Genomic DNA, 15,401 nt, shown 5'->3' with positions numbered 1-15,401 from the left:
TCTGCACTCAGAGTTTATCAGTTCTGTCTCTAGAGGGTGACAGCATTTTTTCAACATGTGTATTTGGAATTGTCTTGGATCACTGTCTTCATCAGAGTATGACGTCTTTTACAGTTGATCATCCTTACAATATTGCTGTTACTGTACACAATGTTCTCCTGGTTCTGCTCACTTCACTCTGCATCAGTTCATATAAGTTGTCCCAAGTTTTTCTGAAACCACCCTGCTCATCATTTCTTATAGTACAATAATATTCCATCACAATAACTCACCACAACTTGTTCACCTATTCCAACTGATGTGCATTCCCACAATTTCCAATTCTTCACCACCATAAAAAAAGTCATTAGAAAAATTTTTGTACAAATAAGTCCTTTTCCCTCTTCTTTGACCTCTTTGGGATAGAGAGCTAGTAGTGGCATTGCTGGGTCAAAGGGTATGCAGACTTATAGCCCTTTGGGAATGGTGCCAAACAGTTCTTGAATAACTGGACCAGTTCACAACTCCACCAACAACACATTAGTGTCTGAATTTTTCCACATCCCCTCCAACATTTATCATTTTCTTTTCAGTCATGTTAGCCCATCTGATAGGTGTGAGGTGGTACCTCAGAGTTGTTTCAACTTACTTTTCTCTAATCAGTAGTGATTTATATCATTTTTTTCATGTGACTCTTGATAGCTTTTATTTCTTCTGAAAACTGCCTGTTTGTATCAACTGGGAAATGGCTCAGATTTTTTATAAATTTGGCTCAGTTCCCTATATACTTGAGAAATGAGGCCTTTATTAGAGAAACTGGCTGTAAAAATTTTTATCTAGTTTCCTGTTTTCTTTCTAATTTTGGCTACATTAGTTTTGTTTGTGCAAACCCTTTTTATTTCATGTAATCAAAATTATTTTACTTCCTGTGATCCTCTTATCTCTTGTTTGGTCATAAACTCTTCCCTTAGATGTGACAGGTACATTTTCCATGCTCTCCTAATTTGCTTATATCACCTTTTATATCTAAATCTTTTATTCATTTTGACCTTATCTTGATATATGGTGTGAGATACTGGTATATGACTCACTTCTTCCAAATTACTTTCCAGTTTTCCCAGCAATTTATATCAAATGGTAAGCTATTACCCCAAAAGCTTGTATCTTTTGGGGTTTATCAAACATTACATTACTATGGTCTTTTTTATTTATTTAATTACTTTATTATTTAAATTACTTTATTTATTACTGTGTATTGTGTGAATTTAATCTATTCTACTGATCTATCACTCCATTTTTTTTTCCAGTGCCAGATTGTTTTCATGATTACCGCTTTTTAATATAGTTTAAAGATTTGGTACTGCTAAGCTGCCTTTCTTCACATTTTTTTCCACTGATTCCCTTGTTATTCTTGACTTTTTTTAAACAGATGATTTTTGTTATTATTCTTTGTAGTTCTATAAAATGCTTCTTTGGTAGTTTGATTGGTATGACACTAAGACAAATAAATTAACTTTGGGAGAAATGTCATTTTTATTATGTTGGCTCAACCTGTCCACGATCAATTACTATTTCTCTAATTGTTTAGAATGGTCTTTATTTGTGCAGAGAGTGTTTTGTAATTGTGCTCATATAGTACCTGGGTTTGCCTTGGCAGGTAGACTACCAAGTATTTTATACTGTCTACCATTATTTTAAATGGAATTTCTCCTTCTAGCTCTTCCTTCTGGGTTTTGGTTGATAATATCCAGAAATGCTGATGTTTTCTGTGAGGTGGCCCTGCCTTTCTCCCCATCCTCCCCCTCCTCCCCACCATCCTACTCTGCCCCACCTTTCTGCTATAACTTTGTCATAACACAGAGAGAAAGTATTTTGGTTCATTACATTTATTGACTACCTTTGGGTTAGTTCTGCTCAAAAAGCAGATAAAGCCAAAGAGATTTTATACTCCCATCCTAAGAGCAGGCAAGTACTCACCCATCCCTGCCCCGCATTGAGTTAAGTTGTTTTTCACTTAAGAAGTCCTTAGTTTTTTCCCATGTGCCAATGACTTTAACAATTCTGGCCCTTGCTTCCCAGAGGATAGAATAATGTCAACCCACACTTACTCTTGGATGGAACGCGATAGCGGTGACAAAGTCTATATGTTGAAAACAGCAGAGGCATTCTCTTCGGGAAATGTGCCATAACCTGACAGTTTTATCCATGGAAGAAGAAAGCAGGAAGTAGTTCTAGGAGAGAACCCAGTAATCATTAGAATGCTCTGATGAGAAATGACACACATAACACAGGGTATCTGCATACGTGCACACATACTTCTTTCTAAGGTACTATCAGCAAAAGGATTATGGACATAACCAGAAAGGGAAATGAGTGCAGGTGCTTCTGCTGCGGATTACAGGGTCACCAGGACAGAGCAATGAATGCCTGCCCAAGCACAGAAGCAATTTTTCCAGCTCTCTCACATCTTCTATTTTCTTAGACAAAATAGTGACTTTAAAAGAAAATAAAATCAAGATTAGGAACTTTTCATCTAATCTGGCCCATCAACTGAGTGGTCACCAAAAGACTCTCCTAAACCAACCACTGTGATGCAGAAAAATGCCAGGGAGAAAACGTGTGCCATTAATGCAGGGCAGGACCTCCTCAAGAGTAGCTGCCAGAGGCACCAGAGAGAGGTTGGCTCAGCGACTTGCCCAGGGTCACAAGGGCAGGATGGGTCAGAGGTTGGATGTGAGGCCAAGGCTTCTGACTCTAGGGCCAGCCTCCATCTAATATGTCATGCTGCCATTTCAAAGTAACAAATATCAATCATTATAAACCTGATGAGGAGCAATCTGTTGGATGTAAAGGAGGTCTACATAGATCAAGCAGAACACAAATCATCTTAGGATCTTGCTCAGATCTATTATCAAATTCCATAGCTAATTTTTCTAATTTAGCAAACGTTTTCAAAGAAGTCTAACATAATGTTGATGTGTTGGTTGGCTGATAGAGAAGTAGCTTTAAAAATGCATGTGGAATAAGCAAACTGAAAAATAATATACCCTAAGTAATATCACTGGTGGGTTTTCAACCCTTTCTATTCAGTGGCACTCTGGGAAATTTTCTGACGAAAAACCATGGTCAGGAAAGACAGTACCTGTGCCCAGTGGGAGCTCCAAAATCGTTTGTGATTCTGGAAGCTGGGGAGGGAGCTGTTATTGACAGGAGAGTGAAGGAAGATGGATGGGGCACCCAAGCAGAAACAAGCCGAGGAGTTCCAGGGAGGGATTACATTGGGCCACAAGATCCACCAGCATGAGGTCTTAGTCACAAACTGGTACACGTGGACCCTGACTTAGAAAATTGCCAGGCACTTTCACTATCCATGACAGGATTTGCTAACTCAGCTGAAACTTCTCAATTAAAAGCTTGTCGGCTTTTACTCTTCAATTTCTTACCAGACTTTGCAACTTGAAGGAAAGCAAATGCAAAACAGGTGATAAGAAATATATGAACAGATGCCAAAAGCATTCTTCATGCCTCAAACCCAAAGCATTCCTTCATTAAGCTACAGCATTTCAGTGGTGAAAATAAGTCTGAAATCCTAGTAACAGCTCTCATTTCACCCACTACTGTATGCACTGGAACGTGGGCCCCTAGGAACCAGAGCAACCCCGAGGGGGCAGCAGGGCCCTTCCTGTCTGCCTTCCTTCCTAAGTCCAACCTGTATCTGTACCTGAAGAAGAATCCTGTCGACTATGGCCAAGCTGGCCTTTGCTTGAAGACCTCCACTGACCGGGAGCCCTCTCCCCGTGTCCTGCGGACAGACCTCTTGGCAATCTCCAGCCACTGCCCTTCGGTCTGTGCTCGGGGGCCAAGTACAGTAAGCCAGGTTACCCTTCCATAGGACAGCCCTTTCAACATCTGGAGACAGCTCACATGGTCTTCCAAGCCTGCTCTTAAGCAACTTCAACACCCCCAGTTTCTTTAACCAGTTTTCATTTTGGCATCATGTCATCCAGCTGTCCCCTTGGCCATCTTGTCATCTGTCCTTCTAGCACCTGGACTATGAGAATCTAGACTCCAGAAACCATGCCTTCAGTCCTTGGGGGAATGAATCCATGAATTCACAGAACTTCAGGGACTGAGATTCCCTGATTGGTGACTGAAGAAAAAAGTGTCTCACTGCTCTATCTAGCCAGCTCGAAACCAGACCAGATTGTATATGCCATCAGAGCCCCACCCCCAGACCCTCTTGTCACCGCTCTCTTCTCCATGTGCTTTCTACCTTTTGCTCTGGGCACAGTAACCGCATCAACAGTACCATTGCTTCTGGAAAGAGTGTGTCAATACACAGGCCTTAAGATCAACGTAGCAGCCCTGTGACTCTCCAGACTAAACTCCCCCTCCTTGGCCACCATTCTCCTCCTCTTCATCTTTATCATCTAGCATGTTTTAAGTGGTCTGATCTGCCTCCAGAAGGCAGGGACTGTCTCATTTTGGCATTTGTATCTCCTGTGCTCAGCACAGTGCCATGGCACAGAGTAAGAGCTTAAGAAATGCCTTTTCATTTATCCATTCTCTGTCATTCTTCTCAAGGCTCTTCACTACTGTGTTTGCCCTCTTCTGGACGGTGTCTGGCTGATCCACGTCACTTCTAAAATGTGGGATCTGGAAGCAAACACGACGTTACACATGAGGTCTGCCAAAGGCAGAGTATACAGTGTGACAATCAGCCCTGCCCTCCGCCCCCTGCCATCCTGTGCACTTTTCTGAATGGAGCCTTTGATCAGTCACCTCTTGAGCTGCCACACTACCATATCAAACTGGTAAGCAATGAATTGGCAAGGCTTTTTCAGATAAACCACGGCATTTAACCACGCCACCCCAGGTTGAACCTGGAAAGCCAAGTTTGTTTGTTTTTTAACACAAACTGAAATAGAATTTCATCTAACTAGATTCAGCCTAATGTTTGTGCTTATATAAGATCTTTGGGGAGCCTGTCATGCAGTGTCTTTGCTAAGAAGTCTGACTTTGTACCATCTATACTGATGATAGGGGAGCACGCCAACATCTACCCATGTCAGAGAAAAAAAATGTTAATTAGTGCAGGGCCATTCACCACATCATTAACATCTAATCCATCTCTCTCTGGCTTGTTCACATGAACAACATGAGAAACATCATCAAATGCTCTGCCTCCATCTAGAGCCCCAAGAACCTGGGCTAGAAAGGTGATCGGGAAAGGAAACAAGGCAAGGCTGGCATTGCCCGTTTGGTTGGTGAGAAGACCATGGCAGTGGCTCTCTGTGGGATCACTGAGCCATTTTCTAGATGTTCACTAGCCGTGCCTTTTGTAATTTTCCATTTCTGGTTAAGCTCACTGGCCTAAAGTTCAGAGTTGACACTCTTCCTTTTTTTGGAAAATACGGATATTTGCCCTTCTCCAGTTTGACACAACCTTTCCAACATCACTGATGGCAGCTTGGTGATAACATCTGCTATTGCTTTCAGGATCCAAATATGCTACTCCTCTGGGTGTGGGGCCTCGAACCTCTCACTGGCAGCTAAACATTTCCTCACTGCTGGCCTGCTTGCTTGGGTGCATCGACTCTCTAATGAGCTCTTTTGTTCAAGCTTTTCCAGTGTTAAGATTGTTCTCCTCGAGAGACAACAGAAACAAAGTCAGAGCTGAGCGGCTCTGCTTCCTTTCCCACACTACGGCCTTTTTTCTTGTCCTCAGCTTGCGTCACCAGCCTCAGTTCACCCTGAGCTCTAGTACTTCTGGCACTGTTCTTCCGGGACTGGGCCGACCTTTGTGTTCATCCCCTGCTCTCACAATCGAAGTCGGTCAATGAGTTCCCTGCACATTTGTATTCCTCTCCTTCGACTTCTTCTCCTGCTTCCCAGCACCACTTCCTACTCAATGGAATTATTTCTTTTTGTGTTTTCAGAATTTCATTCTTGAGAGTTCCCCCTCGTTCCCAGGCTGAATTCCCACGTAAGGATCATTTTAGGCCACGAGATCCTACCTATCCTTTCCCTAAATCTGCTAAAAATGAAAAACTTCCCTCCCCAAATTGCGAGGGCATGGCAGGCTCTACTCTGCTCCATTTCTCCAAATCTCCAAAATCTCTTCCCCAGACTCCCACCATTGCCACTTCAGCAACTGGCTGCTCCATTTGGGTGAGAATCAGCTTTCACCAGCTTCTGCCGGATGGAATTAGCTTTGAGCCTGGCCAGACACTTTGCACATCAATCCCAAGAAGAGCTGTGATTGCTTATTTATCTTGCACTTTGCATGGTGGGAACCAGACCCATTTTGCTGCAGGCTATAGTCATTTTTTCAATTAAAAAAAAGGCAAAAGGGAATATTTAGGGGGAGCTAAAAGCCAATTGGTAGGACAAAAGCACAACCACAAACATCCATGAGCCAATAAGCACAGGAATATGTATTTTATCTTATCTCTTAAAATCCAAATGACAGGAGCAAGGCGGTGCAGGTGAAATATGCTTTTCTTACTTTAGACCAGGAAAGATCAAGGAGATCGGCCGTGTGTCCTTTGTATTTGCAAAAGGGCCGCTGCCGAAACGGCGCATTCTTATCGTCTGGGTCCTCATCAGCGCCACCGCACACCTATTTAACACACAAACCAAGCGGGAAATTTTACACCTTCTTACACCAAACGGACAGATGCCAGGCCCTCACCCACATAACCTCTCCCCTGCCGCCCGCTGCCTCCCCTACCTCCTTTTGTTGGGGCAAACTCATTTCCTTCCTGGTTCCTTCCTTCTATGCTGTGGCCCTGTCAGTTGGCTCATTCCCCCTCTGCCCCATATTCTGCCCTACCCTAAAGTCTAGCCATGGTTTGGCTTTCAGTTACCTAATCTGCATCCCCTACATTAATAGCAACATCTTGCCCATGCTGGTCAAGCACATCAATCAGAAAAGTATGCAATTGTTTTACTGTTAAACAGTAAATATGCTTTAACCACATACCACATTGGTGTGTATATGTATATAGATACATACATATACACACATGTAATAATATGCTAATAATATAATATACTAATCTGTATATTATAATTATAAAATATTAGTAATAGACTAATCTGAATGTCAAGGATCATGAAGATACTTCCAAATGTCAAAAACATGCACAGTACATTTATAATGCGAACCTTTATATAGTCTTAGAAACATTCTATCATTTATAATATTCTGTATCAACGGTTCTTAAACCGTTTAGGGAGCCACGGACCACACCCCTCCCCACTTTGGCAGTCTAGTGAAGCTTATGAACCCATTCCTGCTCAGAATCATGTTGTTAGATGGAGAAAATAAAATATACAGGACTACAGAGGAAACTGATTACACTGAAACACAGTTACCAAAATATTAGAGAGAGACAAGTTCATGGACCCCAGGTTAAGAACTCCTGTTCTGTATCATAACTTAATATTCTCTATATAAAAATTGTTTCAAAAACCCAGAAAACATTGCCTTTTAACTTTAGCTCCAGGGATCTAAGTACCAGTATGTCTCTCTCCTAACCACCCACAGGAGAGCACTCTGCTCTCCACCAGAAGGTTCTGCTGGCACCTAATGTCACCTATTCAAATGCCACTCTCTATCTTACTCCCTTCAATGGGCGATACCTTCTGACTGCTAACTGCCTAGGTTACCACCACTCACTCACACTCCCTTATTGGAAACCTTCGAGTTAGGCTGGCCCCCTCCTTCCCATCACTGCTTCCCAAAGTCTGTCAGATCCCCACCTGGTGGCCTAGATGAGCCCTCTAAGCAGGATCTTCCCAATGCCACTCTCTCCTCCCCCTCCAATCCATCCTTCAAAACTCTACCAAAATGCCTCACTTTATGTATGGAGGTTTAGCTGTGCCACACCCCTGCTCAAAAATATTCACTGGCTCCCTACTACCTAGCATGCCAGACCCTTCACAAACTGGACTCACTCTCCACATACTCAACACTCTGGCCAAAGTAGCCCACTCTCAACACAGCCTGCATGCCTCCATTCCCTGCACTTCCCGTACTTGCAATGGCCTCCCTTTGCCTGCTTAGCTCCCCTGAAGCTTGTGTGCAGCACTCTGTTTGTGCCGCTTGAATGTACTTCTCATGGAATGTCCTGTATTTGCATTCTAGCCCATTTCCCATTGATAAGTTCCACAAAGGAAAGGACTAGGTCTTATGGAAACTGTTCTTTTGCTCAGTGCCTACCTCATAGAAAAACCTTAATAAATACTAGATGAAAAGAACTGAAATCCTTTCTGCAGTTTATAGGAGGGGCCAGCATGGTTTAGTGGAGTAACAGTCTGATAAAAATTAGGACACTTAGTTCTAGGTCTAAGTAAACAGTGGACTTCAGAAAGTCACCTGACTTAAGCCCCAATTTTCCCACCTCAGCTATGGGGATAGTAACAACCTGTTTCTACCTTACTGGGATTCTAAAGGATTATATCAGATGGATAGTGGTCCTTTAAAAGCACTAAAGAAAACGTGAGGTGTTACTATTATGGCCAGAAAAAAAAACATCAGAAGAATAAAGACCATCATGTTTCAAACTGTCATATGCCATCGCTGAGACAGTAGCCACCTGGCCATATTCAACCAGTTTGTGGACTCCTAGTCTACTCAACCCAAACATCTACAGTGTGGTCGGTCTCAGTCATCATCTTTGCTCTTAAGGGGCTCACAGTCTAGAGAAGGAGAAAAGATGGGCACTCATGAAATGAGAAGTGGGCATGAGCTTGCCCAGGAAGTCACTATTTTTTGTGGCTGGAATCTTGGAGTCCGTACCATAAAGTAGACGGACACTTCTGGGTTAATCAATAGATCTAAAGTGACCCATTATCATCACCAGAAATGGCAAAGCATATAGGTAGTTGTGTGAAAAAAATTTTCACTCTGTTAACTGATGAATAAACAAATAAAAATAGTTAAAAAAACAAAAAACCAAGGGACAGTTGGGCAGTTATTAGACAGCATCAGATGCAGAGATTAGTCAGACCCCAGAACTGACTACATATGATTAAAGACCAGAGCAGTGGGGCACAGATGATAGGTTCTCAGGGAGGCTTCCACAGCAGGATGGGGCTGGAGCCAGGACCTCACAAATGGATAGGACTCGGGTCAGTGACGAAAAAGCAACGTAACCAAGGCATGCGGGCAGAAGCCAACAGCACCAAGAGAAGGCCCCAGAACCAAAAACCAGCCAAGAGTGACAATGAGAGGCAACATACTCCTGCATCGGTATCAGATTTTGATGAATTCAGACTTTCTTGAGAAGGTGAAGGGGATACTCGTCCTAAAAAGAACAAAGAAAAATGTTGAAAAGGACACACAAGTGGGCACCACTGTAAAGCCAGTATAGCCACATCTCGTCTACCCAGCATTGGCAGGAAATGGTATGGATTCTCGGAATGAATGAGGGAATTTTCCTTACAAATGATTTAACCTTTTAAACATCAAAATGTGCCTTAACCACTTACAATGAAAACTAAATCTTATTCTCTGCCATAGTAAATGAAGGCTAGTAAATTCTCATTACTAACTGTGTAAACAATCCTGAGATAAATACTGGTATCTTTTTTTTAATTGGACTGGGGCTGGACACTAAGGGACCAGGATTCTATTCCTGGGTCCACTGCTAACTAGCTGTGTGACCTTGAACAGTACATTACTAACCCTGTCCAGGTTCCATTGTCACTCCTCTACAAAAGAAAGGGATTAGACTAGGCCATTTCTAAAGTCCCTTCCACATCGACCATTCAATGAGCTAGAAAGAACAGGGCTGAATTACCCATTCAGTGAACAGGGATATACGAACCTGGAGCCCAGGTACGGCTTTGCTGGGGTCACTAAAGATGAATTTTCCTTCACGAGATGGGACCACAAAATATGAAATGGCTGATAATGGGAAGGAACAAGGACTTGTTGCACTCTCAATCTAATCTGACCATTTCTTGATGGTTCAGGAGATTCTTACAAACATCAGCTATTACACTGTACTGTGTTTGCTTTAGGGTTTGAGGATCTAGACTGTTGGACTCTGAGAGTTGCTAAGTCTACTGATTCCTCCAGGGCAGCCTACTCTTCTCCATCATCACTGGGCCTCACCTTCCTGCCTCCTTCTCTTCTGCACCCTCTGGCCCTTGGCCCCTGGCTCTCCCATCTTAACCCAAGAGCAGAAGGTTGCCAAGGGAAGCACGATCACTCGGGACACAGTATCTGGCTAAGTCCTTTTTAGTCTCTGACTGAGTGCTGTTCTGTTGGGTTCCCAGGGGCTCATGTTTGCTTTCTTCAAACTTATGTCTAGGGTAGAGGTTGCTCTGGCAAGGAGCAGCTGCTGCACTAGGCTTTGGGGGAGCGACAAGGTGGTACATTACTGCACTCAGAAATCCCGAAAAAATAAGGACCTGGTTAAAGGAAATAACAGCAGAAAATGCAAAGCTACCTTCTGTGTTGTATTTCATTCGCATATTGTTGAAATAATCAAAAGCATTCTTTAATGCCCATATCCTCACGACGTTGTCTTGGCCAGCTGAAGCAAGTAATCGTCCACAGTGAGAAAACTTCATGGTCCAAACCGCACCCTAGCGAAACAAAGGGACAAAGTGCATAGAGCTGGGATATTTCGGTCAAACGTGAAGCAGGTCTTGGCAATACTGCTTGGAACAACACTTTCTTAAAATGAGGCAAAGCTGTAATTTGCTTAACACTTTGCTTACTTAATACAGAAATTTGTTCAGAGATTTAATTTTACAGGAAGAATGTCTCAGAAGTTCAGTGTCACAACTAATAAACCTCTCTCTTCTTGAGCCAAGTTCAAGAAAGCTATGTTTCTATGGAAAAAGGCAAGTTTTATTTAATCTACTTCTTTTTTACTGAAATGACATTAATCTTAAGAAATCACCTGGAAAGGAGGGGGAGTCAAGATGGCGGAGTACAAGCAGGAGCTCCCCACGGCTCCAGCTTCCACCTTCCCCAATCCATGTAAAAAGGGGACTCTAAACAAACTTTGGAGCTGCAGAACCCACAAAATGACACAGAGAAGCTAACCTCCTGCTGAGGAAAGCCTGCCAGGCCGGCAGGAATCGGCCAGCGCAGAGCTCTGGGAGCCAAGCTCAGCCCCACGCCGAGGCTTTAGCCCCAGGGCAGGCCTGACCAGCCACCTGCCAGAGGGACTCCAGATCAGCAGCAGCTGTGGCCGTTTCCAGATTTACCAACACATAGATGCGAAGGACAAAGTGAGAGGTCAGTGCAGTCTGGACTTTGGGACCAGTAAGGCCAGCCAGTGCCATGTGGCAGCTTCAGCTCCTGGCCTGCAGAGTGTAGGGGGACCAAGCACCAGTCTGAGGAGTAATTGCTCTTGTTTTAACATGCTTGGATCTGGATTGCAGTCTTGGGTGGAGGTCCTGGGGTGTGTGACCAGCTTGCCAGAGCTTGTGGAGACCTCAGAGAGGGCACCCATCTAATACCTCTGGCAGCTGAGAAAACCCCAGCGTTTGGGACAAAAGCTCCCTTGTCTGGTGGCAGAGTCCTACTGTGGCAAAAACCCAAAAGTCAAGTAATTGAGTGGCAAAATGAGCAGGTAAAGGAAACAAAGCAGACAGAAGATTCCAACATTACACTGCTATTTTGGGGACAAAAAGGAGCAAAGCATGGAACAAGAGGAAAACAATGAAGTCAGAACTCCTGCACCAAAAGCTTCAAAGGAAAATATGAGCTGGTCACAGGCCATAGAGGACCTTAAAAAGCAGATAAGAGAAGTGAAGGAAAAGTTGGGAAGAGAAATGAGAACAATGCAAGAAAATTATGAAATGAGAGTCAACAGCCTGACTGAGGAAAATAATACCTTAAAAAATAGACTACCTCAAATGGCAAAAGAAGCTCAAAAAGGCAATGAGGAGAAGAATGCCTTAAAAAATGGAATTTGCCAGATGAATAAAGAATCTCAAAAGCTCAATGAGGAGAATCATTGCTTCGGAATTAGATTGGAGCAAATGGAAGCTAACGACTTTATGAGAAATCAAGATGCTGTTAAACAGATCCAAACAAAGAAAGAGTAGAAGGCAATGTGAAATATCTCATGGGAAAAACCATTGACCTGGAAAATAGATCCAGGAGAGATCATTTAAAAATTATTGGACTACCTGAAAGCCATGAACCTAGAAATCATCCTCCAGGAAGTTCTCAAAGAAAACTGCCCTGATGTTTTAGAACCAGAGGGCAAAATAGAGGTTGAAAGAATCCACTGATTACCTCCTGAAAAAGATCCCCAAAAGAAAACTCCTAGGAATATTATAGCCAGGTTCTGGAATTCCCAGATTAAGGAGAGAATATTATAAGCAGCCAGAAAGAAACAATTTCAATATTGTGGAAACACAATCAGGATAACCCAGGATCTGGCAGATTCTACACTGAGGGATCGAAGGGCTTGGAATATGATATTCCGGAGGTCAAAGGAGCTGGGATTAAAACCAAGAGCTACCTACCCAGCAAAACTGAATATCATGTTTCAGGGGAAAATATGGTCTTCAGTGGAACAGAGGACATTCAAGCATTCTTGCTGAGAAAACCAGAGTTGAATAGAAAATTTGACATTCACATACAAGAAGCAAGAGAAGCATGAGAAGGTAAACAGGGAAAAGAAATCATAAGGAACTTATCAAAGTTGAACTATTAATATTCCTACATGGAAAAACAATAATTGTAACTGATGAAACTTTTTTCAGTATGAAAATAGTTGAAGGGAATTGAAATATATATATTTCTATATATGAGGGTATATGGGCATTATGAATACATATGTGAATGTGTGTATATATGTTTACAGGTATACACAGAGGGCATAGGACCAATTTAATAGGAAGAGATGATACTTAAAAGGTGAAATTAAGAGGTGAGAGAGGAATATAAGGAGAGGAGATGGGAGAGACAGAATGGGATAAACTATCTCATATAGAAGAGACAAGGGAAAATGGTTACAATGGAGGGGAAGAACAGGAAGGCAAAAGGGAATGGGTCAACCTTATTCTCATTGAATTTGGCTCGGGGAGGGAATGAAATATACACTAAATAGGGTATCTCACCCTACAGGAGAGTAGGGGGGAAGGGGATCAGAGGGGGGATGATGGAAGGGAAGACAGGCTGGGGGGGAGGGAAGTTGGAAGCACTCACTTTTGAAAAGGGATGGGATCAAAGTAGAGAACAGAACAAGTGGGAGGTGGGACAGGAGGGAGGGAAATATAGTCAGTCTTTTACAATATATCTACTATGTTATTGTTTTGCATTAGCAACACATGTACAACCTATACTGAAACGCTTATCTTCCCAGTAAGGGTTGGTGACAAGGGAAGAAGGGAATGAATCTGTAAATAAAAGTTTTAAAATCAAATGTTTACATATATATATACTATTATTAATACTATTTTACATGTAATTGGGAAATAAGATATACAGGCACTGGGGCATAGAGATCCACCATGCCCTACTGGAAAAATCGAAAAGGGTATGGGAGGAAATATGGGAGAGAGCAGATTGGAGGAGGGGATATCCTGTGGGACTGCTATTTTGGGGCAGTGGGTAGGGGAAAAACGGGGAGAAAATTTGTAACTCAAAACCTGGCGGAAGTGAAGGAGAAATCACCTGGAAAAAAAATCAGTTGACATATTGATAAAGATCTTGCCAGGTGAGGGCAGCACTAGGAGGAACTGAAAGCATGACAGCTGAGGGCCAAAGATTGACTTAACAAGTACAGAAGGGGGAAGACCTGGCTTATACAGCAGTTTATCTGAAAAAGAGTTGTAGTTTCAAGTGGCCAACAAGAGCTTACTGGGAGCTAGCAGTGGAACGGAGCAGCCGACAAAAGCTACGGTAGTGCTTGATCGTGGGCCATGCCATGAGCAGCAGATGTCCTGGGATTAAGGAGGTGATTGTTCCTCTGGCCTCAGCCCTGCTCAGACCACGTCTGAAGCACCAGCTTCAGTTATAGGGGCACCCATTTAAGCTGGACAGTGGTTAGCCAGAGGAGGACTACCTCAATGGAGGTGGGCCTGGAGTCTCAGGTGAAGGAACTGAGCATGCTTAGCCTGAAGGAGAGAAAATTCCAGAGGAACATGGCAGCAATCTTCATGTATCTGATGGGGGCAGGAACAGGCGCAACAGGTAGAAGCTCAGAAGAGGCCAAAAGAACCAGGAATCTCTTCTTACCAATTAGAATGGCCCCCGAGTAGACTTGGTTGTCTTGGGAGATGGGCTCTCCCTAACTTGAGGGCTTTAAGCAGAGACTAGATGACCACTGGGCACATATATTGTTGTTTTTGTTGTTGGACAGCTTAGGTGGTGCCATGGTGGATAATGCACTGGGCCTGGAGTCAGGAAGACATGAGTTCAAATCCAGCCTCAGACAGTTCTAGTTTTATGATCCTGGGCAAGTCACTTCACCCTGTTTTACCTCAGTTTCCTCATCTGTAAAATAAGCTGGAGAAGGAAATGGCAAACCACTCCAGTATCCTTGCCAAGAAAACCCCAAATGGGGTCATGAAGGGTAAGGACTGAAATGACTGAACCCAAAAACTCACCTTGAGATCCCTTCCAAGTCTAAAATTCTGTGAGCTTACCATATGTTCACCACTAAGATCTTGAACCACTTTGATCTGTTCAAAGTCATAAGGTCCTTTGAATCCATGGGCTGCTTTGAATTTCACTGGTCTTGTGTATGGCATTCCTTCGTCATCACTTGAAGAAGGATCATCTTGATCAGTATGGAACACTGAAGAGGAAAGACAAACAGAAATGATGGCTAGCCATAATCTCAGAGCAATCATCTCCCAGTGTTTAGATCTACTGGTTAGGACACTTCAATGAACCTGAAATTTACTTATTATGGAAGCTACGTGGCTCCACAGTGCAGAGTGCTGGGCTTGTAGTCAAGAAGGCCTGAGTTCAAATCTGCCCTTGTATACTTCCTGATCGTGTGACCCTGGGCAAATCATGTAACCCTTTGTGCCTCAGTTTTCTACCATTTGTAAAATAGGAACAATAATAACACTTATCTAATGGTTTTTTTTGTGAGGATCAAATGAAATTTGTAAACATGACTTTGTCAACCCTAAATTCCTAACAGGATGTCCCAGAAGTCTTCAGGCAGGCTTAAGCTTGAATAGCTTAAGAGCAAGTGCTCCTAACTTATGAAAAGCAACATTTGAAAATTCATTAAAATGTCTGAAATACTGCTCAGTTTCTCATCAGAATCCAACCTAGCCACCGCTCTGTACAATACTCTGACCTAGCTGATTTTCAGACTTTATGAAACCTTTCATCAGCTGCTGCTGCTCAGGGCCTTCAAAGAATGAGGTGCTAATGCCTACCGGACAGCTTGGATGTGGCCCCCCCCAAGAAAAAGTGGGAT

General features: G+C 43.0%; 1 protein-coding gene across 1 annotated transcript in view; it reads right to left on the bottom strand.

The window, feature by feature from the left end:
* Positions 1-15,401, bottom strand: part of WDR44 (WD repeat domain 44) — a 92,848-nt gene that overhangs the window by 15,481 nt on the left and 61,966 nt on the right. The window contains exons 9-13 of the mRNA XM_069065224.1: positions 14,611-14,762; positions 10,443-10,581; positions 9,229-9,293; positions 6,488-6,601; positions 2,088-2,210 (exon numbers count right to left, since the gene is read on the bottom strand). Of these exons, the coding sequence (XP_068921325.1) occupies positions 2,088-2,210; positions 6,488-6,601; positions 9,229-9,293; positions 10,443-10,581; positions 14,611-14,762 (593 nt within the window). The remainder of the gene's footprint in view (positions 1-2,087; positions 2,211-6,487; positions 6,602-9,228; positions 9,294-10,442; positions 10,582-14,610; positions 14,763-15,401) is intronic.

This window comes from Petaurus breviceps, unplaced genomic scaffold (assembly GCF_028583685.1).
Source record: "Petaurus breviceps papuanus isolate PSGF00001 unplaced genomic scaffold, PetGlider_PUasm1.0 90681, whole genome shotgun sequence".
Classification (NCBI taxonomy): domain Eukaryota; kingdom Metazoa; phylum Chordata; class Mammalia; order Diprotodontia; family Petauridae; genus Petaurus; species Petaurus breviceps.
Note: the sequence above shows the minus strand (reverse complement) of the source record. Positions and strands in the feature narration are given on the sequence as shown.